At 38.7% G+C, this 12,380-nt stretch overlaps 1 protein-coding gene across 2 annotated transcripts in view; it reads left to right on the top strand.

The window, feature by feature from the left end:
• Positions 1–12,380, top strand: part of ARHGEF26 (Rho guanine nucleotide exchange factor 26) — a 115,628-nt gene that overhangs the window by 82,022 nt on the left and 21,226 nt on the right. For both annotated transcript variants that reach the window (XM_015586557.2, XM_006908214.3), the window contains exon 11: positions 3,433–3,587. In XM_015586557.2, the coding sequence (XP_015442043.1) occupies positions 3,433–3,587 (155 nt within the window). The remainder of the gene's footprint in view (positions 1–3,432; positions 3,588–12,380) is intronic.

Raw genomic sequence — 12,380 nt, 5'->3', positions numbered from 1 at the left:
TGTGTGTGCATAAATACACTTGCATATGTTTTTTATTTTTATATTTGTAAGTTTCTGGAAGGTTTCATGTGCTATACAGTGGTGTGAGAAGGGTAGAAAGACCCCACTTCAGAAGCCAGTAGAAATTAAAAGCATGGATTCTGGAGCCAGCCGGCCTAAGGTCCAGTCGTAGCTCCACCACTTCCAAGCTATATGACCTTGGGCATTATTTAACTTTCATGTCTTAGTTTTCCAAACTGTAAAATGGGGCTGATAATAGTACTTTCTCTCATGGATTTATTGTGAGGATTTATTGAACTAATAATATGTAAAGTATTTGGTAAAGACCTGATTCATAGTAAACAAATAGTAAATACCATTCAGATGCTTTGCCAGATAGTTTCACAGGCATGTTGCAGCATGTTAAAGAGTGAGTGGGGTGTGAAACAGTTTAAATAGGATCGACTTTTCATTCAAGAAGCTTGGTGGGCAGAAAGGAAGGTGAGGGTCATACAGAAAAAGTTGGTCATCAAACTATGATCAGAGACCAGCGTTTAGTTTGTGCTTCAGATCCAGTGTTTCTTCTCACTAGACTTCAGCTTTTTCTAAAAGCTAACTACAGAGTTGGGAAGGATTATTTTTGGTCTTATAATGGAACATTTGACCTTATAAATTAGCACTTGGAGAAGCTGAAGATTCTCAGGCTACCCCATGAGCCATGAATTAAGTGCGATTGAGTAGGGGGCGGTGTATTGGTTGGTGGTTGGGTTTACTGGTTGGTAGATGGATTTACTAGTTGGTGTTCTACAAGTAGAAGTTCAAGATAAAACAGACAAAATGAAGAACTCTAAGATGTTAAAAAGTCTTTGTATTGTAGAAGACAGTTTGGTATTTCCTAAGAAAATTAAACGGGATTACTATATTACCTAGTGATTCTACTCCTAAGTATATACTCAAGAGAACTGAAAACAGTTGTTCAAATAAAATCTTGTGCATAAATGGTCATGGCAGCATTATTCATTATAGCCAAAAAAAAAGGAAACAACTCAGATATTTATCAACAAAATTAGTTAAATGATAAACAAAATGTATATCTATACAATGAAATAGTATTCAGCCATGAAAAGGGATGAAGTTCTGATACCTGCTACAACTTGGATGAACCTTGAAAATGTTATGCTAAGTGTAAGAAATCAGACTCAAAAAGTCACATATTGTATAATTCCATTTATATGAAATGTCCAGAATGGGCAAGTCCATGGAGGTGGAAAGTAGAATAATGGTTGCCAGGGCCTTGCAGAGGGCAGAGTGGAGGGCAGAGTGACTGCTTCATGTATATGGGGCATCTTTTCAGGGTCATGAAAATGTTCTGGAATTAGATAGTGATGATCATTGCACAACATCGTGAGTGTACTAAAAGCCACTGAATTATATGTATACTTTTAAATGGTTAAATGATTAAGTTTACCTCAATTAAAATAAATTGCTGTTCAGCAGCTCGTCCTTGTCTTGCTGGCCCATAAAATTAGTTAAGTTTTATGCTGAGGCTAGTTTTACAGGGTGCTAAGTAACACAAAAAAGGAGGAAAGTCTTTTCTCCATAGGAATTACATCAGTATTTTTAAGGATATATTTTTGTTCATGAATTTTTTTTTAGTTTTTGCTTCACACCTGAGTTCTAGTCTTAAAGCTGCTAAGTGACTTCTCGGTGACTCCAGGAAGTCACTTATGCCCATTTTGGGTTGTTCCGATCCTTTTCTTTTGGTCATTTTCACAGTTTCTTCTTTGAAAAATGAAAGAAAGAAAGAAAGAAGAGACTATCTGAATGAGTTTAATCTTCTAACAATAAATTATGAAACAAAAATTTATAATATTGGATTTTTGATTTTAAAAGAAGCATAGCCATGTTGAAAGCCACTGTCAATTTTAGACATTCATTAGAAAGTTATTTTTGCATGGTGGAGTATGAGGAGTCCATAACAATCAATCTATTTTAAAAACAACAAAAATAGCTTAAAAAACTTTCTTCCCCCAACCCCTAAACTAAGAGCAGCCATACAGTGGCATGTGCAGTGGACCTTAATCATAGTACTGCCCTTGGTTCATCCTGTAGGGTTACATGCAATGGCCAGATAGCATAGTGTTCCTGGTAATTACAGCCCTCTGGCCAGACCAAACCTGGCACATGATTCTTTGTGGTGGCCTCTTGTGTGTGCTGCTCGGGTTCTCCAGAGTTATCTAAGTGATCTGTCTGTCTGCCTTTTAAGTCTCAGCTATCCCTGCTGGATAATCATTGGATTTGAGATCTGGGGGTTAGAAACTATGAACTTCCTTAATAGCAAGTTTTGGAAGTTTGAGGTCAACCATAATCTTTCATCTTCTTTTTTAAACCTTCGGGAAAATAGTATATCAGTGATGAGCAACCTTCTTATAAATGTCTTTTATAAAGTTAAGAAAAAATGTGAAACCCTTTCTCAGCTTTCTTATTTCCTCAGTTTCTTTTAGCTATTTTTAATCATTATTCTTTGAAAAGGAAGACATTTGGTTGTACTACAGTACTACAGTTAGGTTCTAAGTGTGTCTAAGAATTTTTGATTATTTTATGGATATAGTTTTTTAAATGAGATTTTTGGCTGTAAGCATTTCTGGTAACTTAAAAAAAAAAAGAGCTCTCAAGGGTAAGGATTATTTTGTGGTTTTCAGAGTTTTCCAGTTGGAAACTGGAAACTGAATTTTAAAAAAGTATGTAATTTTTTGCGTATAGCCTTTTCTATGAGATTAAGATGGATTATTTTGGAAAAGCTTTATTTTCCCAGCCAGAAAATGGCATGATGCTTTCAGGGATGAACTTCCATGAGGAAAAATTACCATAAACTTAATAACAGGTATTGTTCGGAGTATGGCTAAGTGGATAATCAGCAGACAAATCATAGGTTCGTGGGGATTTTTTTCCTTTTGAATAGTCTTTTCTGTTCATAAAGTGAATACATAATGAGAGACATATTTGTCTCTCATTAACTATAGTTGTGTTTTTCTATATGTTTAGATTCTGATTTGTGATATTTAAAATAACCATTGTTGATACTGATAGATTTCATTTTGAGGCTTTTCAGTTTTAAGTGACTCCTTATCAATCTACTTTTTCAATTGAGAGTTAATAGAAGGGTAATTATTTTTGGTTGACCCAATAACGTTTTCTCATTGAGTTTTAGTTGTCATATAGGCAAAATAATATATACATATTTTATATTGGAAAATAAATTGTTCTTTTTCATTTTTCTGTTGGAGTATTGCTATACTTCTCCAATTATATTTCACTATTATATACCTATAAAATAATAATGTATACCACAACATGTATCATTTGTTTGAATGTAAGTTTTTTATTTTACTTTTGATAATCTTAAAAGGACTTTAATTTGGCTCTGGGTGCTGAGTGTTTCTCTTTCTGTAGCCTTTCCCTCTAGTGTCCTCTTCCCGGTGGTTGGTAAAGAGAGGTGAGTTGACAGCCTACGTGGAAGACACCGTGCTTTTTTCCAGAAGGACATCCAAACAGCAAGTCTACTTCTTTCTCTTTAACGACGTGCTCATCATCACCAAGAAGAAGAGGTAAGCCTTTATGTGGTATTGCTGGCCGTGCATCCAGTTTTAAATCTCTGTAATTCAAATGTCTTTCACAAGTGTGATCATCCTTTCAAAGCCTGAGGTGTTTGATGTATAGTTTCTATATGTGGAATCATGGTAACATCTTTGCTTCATTTTCTTTAAATTACCTGTGCAGTTAAGACTCAAATCATTCTCAGAATCATCATTCTAGCCAGCCTCTATGGAGCTCTTACAGTATGCCAGCCAGTGTTCCAAGCATTTTACACATTGATGTCCTTTAGTTGTAATGACATCACTAGGGAGGCAACACACTTATTATTCCCAATAGGCATTTTTCAAACTTCTTTTCTGTAGAAAATGTATAAAACAGATAAAAGTTGCTTTAGTTGAGAATAAGCTGGGGCACAAGTCTAGTGCTCCTTTTAATTTAATTTAAAATCCACCACTCTTAATGACTCTTGGTCTAAACCATTTATTTCCTTGTGACTGGGAGGGTGTTAGCAGTACTCCAGTACTTCCTTCTTAAGAGAATAAAGTAAATCAGTTGGTTGTCAGTGTGTTTATTCCTCTTACTTCAGACTTTTGGTATGTATTCGTGTCTCGAGACATTCAGGAAGAATATGGTACAAGCCTTTTTTTTACAGTGTTATAACTGCCTCCATTCAACACACAGACACACACGAATATGGTACAAGCCTTTTTTTTACAGTGTTATAACCGCCCCCATTCAACACACACAGACACACACACACACACACACACACCCCTCAGCTCTGCTTTTCTCTAGGAAACATTATTAATTGTACTCAACATACGTGAGATTGTGAAATATTTTTCTGCTGATCCTTCATAAATATTTTATTTTTCCTAGAAGATGAACTTAGAGAAAAAAATGTAAATCTGTGTGGTGTGTTATTTCCACATGTGAAGACAATGCTGGTGGGCTGAATTGCTGGCATATAATAGCAGTAAGGGTAGTCCATGGGGTACAAGTTAGAGAAGATGAAGAGAATCATGGAAACAGGCTTCTATGAATATGTGAAATCAGTGTCCAAACTTATCAAGAGATATTTATTTAAATTCTACTTCTGAGTGGCTGACATTTTAGCTGGAAAATTCAAACTAAATTGAAACAGAGGTTGAGCTTTTCTTTTTGCTCCTTTTAGTCAGACTGTATTATGAACGATTTTAGCTGCTTGGCTGCCTCGCTAAAATGAAAACTTTGGTCTACCCTGAAAAGCCATAATACAACTATAATAAATACAAAAAAGGTGCTGATGATTATTTTTCATACTTAGGAAAATAATGTTTCCATAACTTTAAGAAGAAATTATTTCTCTTAGTTGTGGCAGTTTAAATTGTTCTAGTAGCTAAGTAAATTTTATAAATAAAGATTGGAGAGGCAATATAATTTGTACTTTTATGTTTTGTTTGTTTCCTATGAGATAGCATGTTTCTTTGGCTTTCTTTGAGATGTTTTGATTTTAGGGGAGAGTAATGATATATGACTCTTCAAATGCCAGAACCCTTGGCTTTTAACATCTTCCAGCTGTTGAAATTTTTTTTTTTTCTCAGTGGACCAAAAGCTTTACTTAAACTTTCAATTTTAATGATAAAATATACCAAACCAATTTTAAATACAAATGTAGTTTTGATCATGATGTCTTCAGTGACTTGATGAAACCATTAAGGGCATTTAAATTAGTATAGTACCACTTTTATTCTTGAACTTGCACAGACTTTTGAAAGTTAGAATTAAACTATATGCTATTCTGCTTAGCAGCATCCTTTGCCCTCCAGAGATCTGCCATTGCTTTTAATATTGCTTTCCTAGCTATTCCACATTTATTTACTCAGGTATGTTTGAACTTGAATTATATTAAAAGAAAGAGCAAAATATGCAGCTCCAGGGGAAAGGGCCATCTGAGTACCTAATTTTGCCTTGACCCAAACTGGAATTTTCTTGCCCTTACGATTAGCTCATCATGTTTCTGAGGTGCTCTTGACTCGGAGAATGGCATTGGAGGCTCAAGTTGTTTATGACCTGAATATGTGGCGAGGGTGACAAGCAGAACACGGAGGCTTGACAAACAGGCTTGGTTAAAAATGTACAGTATGCACAGCCGTATTTACTCTGCAGCTTCAAGGAGGCAACTGCAAATGCTTCACATGCCAGAGGCAGCAGCAAAGGAGATACAACAGCTTTGAATAAGGCAATAATTTAGGCTTGGCTACCAGGTACAGATTAAGGATAATACTTGTGCCAGCTCTGTAGGATGGATCCAACCATGCACTGCCTAATTGTAATTCTAGGGTTCAGTCGAGGAGCTTAGCTACCGGGTCTCCAGCTTTAGGGAGGCTCCCTGGCTGTGGAGAGAGTCAGCCTGGGAGAAGACTTACTCTTCCTCAGTGGATGGTTCAGGCTAAGCATGTTCCACCAAATACATGGCTAGGGTATTTGGCTACCTCAGTTTTACAGTGTGCGTATTACTGCTAGTGCTTGCAGAGCGGTTAGTGACCACAGAGCTGTCTCTAGAACAGGACTTTTACTTTTTTTAAGACTATCAAAAGGGAGTTTAAAGTTTCTATTAGCTTTGGGCTGGTTGTGAGTCACTGTATTAATAGTTTCTTCTAGCACATTTCAAAAGGATACATGATCAGTTTGACTATTTTGGATGAGAAAGTGAATTTTTTGGTAGCTGATGCTTTGATTGCAGATTACCTGGGTACTTCTAGAGCAGAGTTCTCAATTTAGACTGACAATTCTTTGTTATGGGGCTGCCCTGTGCTTTGTAGAATGTTTTAGCAGCATCCTGGTCTCTACTCACTGTTTGATGGTAGCACTTTCCTCCCAATTGTGACAACCAAAAACGTATTCAGACATTGTCATATGTCCCTAGGGGGCCAAATTGCCTCCAACTGAGAACCAATATACTAGAGTGATGGCAACCTGCCAACCAGCATTATCTTGAGTAGCAAAGGTATGCAAATCTATCAGACCTCACACGGCCATAATCATAATATTGTAAAAAAAAGGAATAGATTGCCATGTTGTACTCAGACTAATGAACAATACGTCATTATAATATGCAATCTGTGCCTAGAATTAACTTATCTATAATTATTCGCAGTATACAGTCTATACCCCACATCCAACCTTAGGGATTGAGTACTGTTGCCCTTAGTTTTGAAATGTGAAAGCTGAACACAAGATCTAAATAAGTTCAGACTCCCAAAATACTTACTTCGTAAGGTAGTTAACTGTCTTAGTCTCATTCAGTGCCTTGTATCTGGCTTACGTCTTCCCTCTCAACTTCTTCTACAGCTAAAAATAGTTTTCCTCCCTGTATTAGTTTCTTACAGCTGCTGTAGCAAAGTACACAAACTAGGTGGTTTAAAACAATAGGAATTTATCGCCTCACAGTTCTGGAGGCAGATGTCTGTTATCAAGATGCAGCAGGGCCACACTCCCTCCGAAGGCTCGAAGAAAGAATCTTGCCTTGCCTCTTCCAATGCCTGGTCACTTCTGGGTTCCCTGGCGTGTAGCAGCGTAACGCCAACCTCTGCCTCTGTTTTCACGTGGCTTCTTCTCTCTCGTGTCTCTGCATCCTTAAAATCTTCTCCTTATAAGGACACCGCTTACTGGATTTAGGGCCTGCTCTACTTCCGAATGATCTCATTTTAACTTGATTACATCTATGAAGACCTTATTTCCAAATGAGGTCACATGTACATGTACCAGGGGTTAGGACTGCAACACGATTTGTTGGAGGGCATAGTTCAGTCCAATGCCCTCCCCCCGCCCTTTACCCCTACCTCGCTTAAATGTGCTGTAATGTTTTAATCTAGTTCTAGAGTACACTTTTATTTTTAAACATTTTTCATAATTTCAGAATGTCATTGTGGTCATGTGACTTGAGCACCTCTATTTGGAGGTCTCATAGGTTACCTTCATCCAAATCTCCTTCAAATCTGTTCCTTCGCCAGGGTCTATTTCTTCCGTTGTAAAAATAAAAAGGCACTCTGTTTATCTGGTTGTTCCACAATAAACCTGAAAGACCACTTTGACTCCCATTTTTCACTGTGCTTCCCTATCCAGCCAATCATCAATCTAGGCAGCTCTGACATTGCCACTGCCCCTGTACCAGCCTTCTTGAATTTGCCATAAGGCACACCTAACTGTGGAGGTGCCGGAGACAAATGGGGCAAGACCGAATTGTGTAGCTTTATGGTTGCAGATGGCTCCTGTAGGTCCAGGCATCATGATTTCATTCAGAGACATAGAAGGGAGGCAAGGATGAGAACCAGAGGCTGACCGAGGGGGCTCTTTCCTTAACTGCATTTTCTTTTTTATCAGCAGAGGAAAACTTCCCAGACAGGCCCCAGAAAACTTCTATCTGGTAGGTCAGCCCTGGATCTTAAGACTTTTTGTCTTAAGAGAGGCTGGGAAAGCAAGCACATAACAAAGGAGAACAGGAGAGCGTTAATTGCTGTGGTTTAGCCCTGATGCATCCCCTGGGGCTGGGCACTTTGGGACTTGATTGGCAAGAAGCAGAGAAGGCTGGCAGCTGATTAGATAATAGCCAGTTCCAGCCACAACTAGGAAACCCTCTTTCCCACAGGACACCGATGAACTTACGATGAATTTGAGAAACAGGAAGAGCTCTGTAAAAGAATTAATGCCTAGCCTTTAGGACAAATGGGAAGGGGAAGCATACATTTCAAAGGACACAGAAGTGATTGGAGATTTAGAGCCTACTTCCTTTTGGCTGGCGTTAGTCATCCAGCTGTGGTTCACTGAGCATCTCCTTAGTAGTTCCTTCTTGCTTCTACCAGGCCAGGTATGCCCTTCAGCACATTTGGAGCACACAGCTAGATGGGTCTGGTCTGGACGTGGGCACAATATCAAAAGAATGCTGAAATCTAGTCTAGTCTTATTATCTATTACAGTAAATGTTATCATGTTCCAATTTGTTTTCTCCTGAGTTCTCCAAATCACAAATGATCTAGCCATGATGTTTACATGAATAGTAATAGTAATAACGATAAAAAGAACCTATAATATTGAGCCTGTACAGTGTGCCATTCACCCACCTCAAAGCATATATGCAGCGTATCATTGAGTTATCCCAGCAACCTTGCATTATTTCCATTTTACAAATAAGGACACTTTTCACAGTCTCTCAGCAAAGCCAGGTTTCTATTGCATCTCTGACTTGAGAACCTCCTCTCTAATTTCTATCTTTAGCTAACCTAGCGTCAGAGTGTAAGAAAAAGCTTCCTTTTGATAACATTTCCTTCCTGCAGACATTTAAGACAGTAGATTTCCATTTCCTGATTCCTGTCTCATAAATATTGAATATATTGACATAACTTGAACTTTGTGACATGTTACAAATCTTCAGGATTTTTTTTTAAAGGATTTTCTGTAATAGAATACTGCCAGATCATTATCCTAAGTTCAGGGATTTAGGTTACAACTTGCATTTTCTCTAGCAGTTTGGATGCCCAGTGGCTTAGAGCTGTGTGAGCTCCATGGAGTCAGGGCCTGGTTCGGCCCCACTGTGAGCTGTTCCATCTCGAACGCTTTCCCATCATAGAAAGATGAGGTTGCCTGACATTGTCTCTCTTCCCCTGCAGAATAAACTCCTTCCTCGGGAAGTGAACTTTGAGAGCATCTTGGATAAAGGGAAGGCAATAAGACTCTCTGACTCAAATCACTCTTATTCCTGGAACATAAACTTGGTTATTTCTGACCACTGTGGTATCGGGTTCTAAACACGAGATGTGAGATGGGGTGGGAGAGAAGCGAGAGCCCCATTTCCTCTTTGCTCCTCCGCTGTTTCTCCGGCCACCCCGTATGCCCTGATTCCTCCAATGTTATGAGCCATAAGGATATGGTTTCTACTAGACTCTAAGAGGAGTCGACATTGCCATTCAGTGTTGAAGACTGTGGTGAGTGAGAAGCACACTATCGATGTCTGGAGTCAGACAGAAGTGGGCTTAAATCCTGGCTGTGTGACCTGGGGCAACTTACTCTTAATTTCTCAGAGTCTCCATAGCCTGATCTGTAAAATGGTTATAATAATTGATCTTCTTCATGCAATTTCTGTGAGAATTATATGAGGTAAAGCATATGAAGCTCTTAACACAGTGAATAGTCCCTGCCAAGTGACTGATACATACTGAGTGTCATTATTATTCCTAGTGTTTGAAAGATCAAATTATTGGCCTTTTGCTTCTAGAATATTTTGCTGTTTTTAAAAAAAATGATTTGAAACCTTTAGCCAGTGTTATGCATCTGAAGATTGTGGTGCGCTCTGGGATCAGACCTGGATTTATGGCCTCTGAAATGTGGCTTTGGGAATAAATGCATTTAACTCCATGCCTCTCTCTCCCTGTTGTGAACCCATGTCAAATGAAAAGTAAGTGAAAAATAACCATTCATCTACTTTTATTTTTTGTAAGTCGACGTGAATCATGTGTACACTTTTGTAGTGGTGATTTTCTTGTGACATCCTCGCAACTGATTAGGAGACACTATGACTTTGTGGCTGAAAAAGCATCAATTCAGTATATTTTCCCCTTTCATTCAAAGAAGTTAGTAGAAGTAAACTTAAGTTGGAATGTCAGGATTATGCCAGTAATTTGCAGTAACCTCGTTACTGATTTAAGAAGGTACCTACTTGCTCTTCAGACCTTGTTCAGTTCTGGTTATGCCAGGGAGAAAGCTTCGGTAAGGCACTAACAGCCTCTCACACCCGCCCACCTCTTCTTTGTCAAGGACCATGGGTTCAGGGCATCCATGGGCAGCCAGGGCGGTCCCAGGCTATGGAATCTGGAGATCCGTGGTAACAGGATGGGCACTTTCTGGATGTGTTGTGGGTCACTGGCCATCTTTTCTGGTGACAGTGAATCACAACAGAGCTCTGTCTTACCAATGAATGTGATCCTCATCTCCACTATTTGTTATATTCTTGACAATGAAATAGGAAGCGTGTGGCATGTTTGTTAGTCTTCAGAATTATTTTGAGGAACTGAGCAAGTAAGGCTGTTTGAAATCAGTTCTGGATAAATATTATGCCTTGTTTTGCTAGTCAGAGCACTTGCCAAATTATTAATTTCTCAACAGAAGTATTTAGCTTGGAGTATGCCAGGTCAACTTGTCCATTTGCAAAGCACTTATGATTATCAGGCTTTTAACAAAATGTCAGGGAATTTAAATGCATGACGTTCCGTCAGGAAAATTAAAAATTATAACTAACATTTACTGGATGTGAGCCAAGTATGATTAAAAGAGCTTTACATGCAGTAAGATAACAAATGTATTATCTCATTGAATCCTCACAACAATTCAAAGGGATTAGTATTGTTATCCCCATTTTACAGATGAGAAAACTGAGAGTGTTAGTAACTTGCTCAAGACCACAGAGTGGGTGAGTGATAGAATTGGGATTTTTACAGACATTCTAAATCACGTCTGTACTCTTACCTGTTATAACGTACTTTTTACTTTAAAATCACATATTATCCCACTAAAAACTTGTTTGCATGATTCTAAAACCAAGCTTTAAAATGGAAATTGCCTTCGGTCATGTGAAAAAGTGTTCAGAGCTCTCAACTCAAAATTAGTTCCAGTGTGGTCCACTATTCTCCATCCCAGAAATGTTTGGGTATTTTTATTCCAGTTAAGCACAAGATCAAATATGGGGATTTAGAAGTCATGTTTTCACATGAGGAAGAGAAACAAGTTGAAATCTGCAGAGGAAGAATTCTCATACATGTCTTGAAGGAGAACAGGAACACACTCCTTTGATCTTATACAACCACATGGACTCGTGTGACTCACCACCCTGGGAGAATGGTGAATCCATTATAAATCCCTGAGAGAAAAGCAGGAGGGTCTAGGAGAGGATCTGGGAGAATAACCCAAAGGAAGGTGGACTTGGAAATGTCACTGAGGCATTAGAAGAGGAAGACAGAGTTTCAGGAGGTCACAGGTGCTCAGTATCATCAAATTCTGTAGAAGTGAAGAATAGTGGTGAAATCCAGGTCATTGGATTTGGTGGGGTGTTGGGCCATATGACCATGGGCATGGAGGCACAGGGTCTGAGAACATGAAAACATAGGCAGCTGCTAGCTAAGGAGACATTTGTCTTGGCACCAGCAGATTCAAGCAGACGTTTTTTAAGACAGGACAACTGTGTGGCTGTTTAATATGAAGCCTATGGAGTGGGCACTACTGAATAATTAAAAAAAGAAACCACTGTCTTGGTGACAAATACAGAATACTGTGTTGCATTCTAGATGATTCTTGATAGCATATTTTCTTTTAAATTTTATTTAACTCTTTTACGAAAGGAAGAATTGGAGGTGCTGGTTGGGTTTCCATCTGTCAGATTTTGGTTCTAAAAGAAAGTTGCAGAACAAAGCCAAGGTGGAATGTGAGACAACTCACAGTGAGGGCTGAGGAGCAGTGGGTTGTGTGAAAGCTGGCCTTTGTAATCTAACCTTGCCCCTCACTTCCCTGTCACCATCCTTCCTTTCATGCTCATGGCTCCATCTTGGTCAACTAGCCTATTTTCCATTCCTGGTCATCCTTATTAAGTACTTAAGATGTTTGCTAATAAGGGTTAAGGTGGAAACTCGTCCTGAGATATTTGCTTATTTAAAAGGGCCCACCACCCACCCATCACAGAGCATGCCCTGATGGTTCTGAGCTCAGCAGAAAGACCAGCTCTGTCACCACCTCTACTTTATGACTCTTACGGACCCAGAGTTTGGGTCCAAGGAGAT

This window comes from Pteropus alecto, unplaced genomic scaffold (genome assembly GCF_000325575.1).
Source record: "Pteropus alecto unplaced genomic scaffold, ASM32557v1 scaffold81, whole genome shotgun sequence".
Lineage (NCBI taxonomy): Eukaryota > Metazoa > Chordata > Mammalia > Chiroptera > Pteropodidae > Pteropus > Pteropus alecto.
The sequence above is the reverse complement of the archived record's forward strand: the minus strand, read 5'-3'. Positions and strand labels throughout refer to the sequence as shown.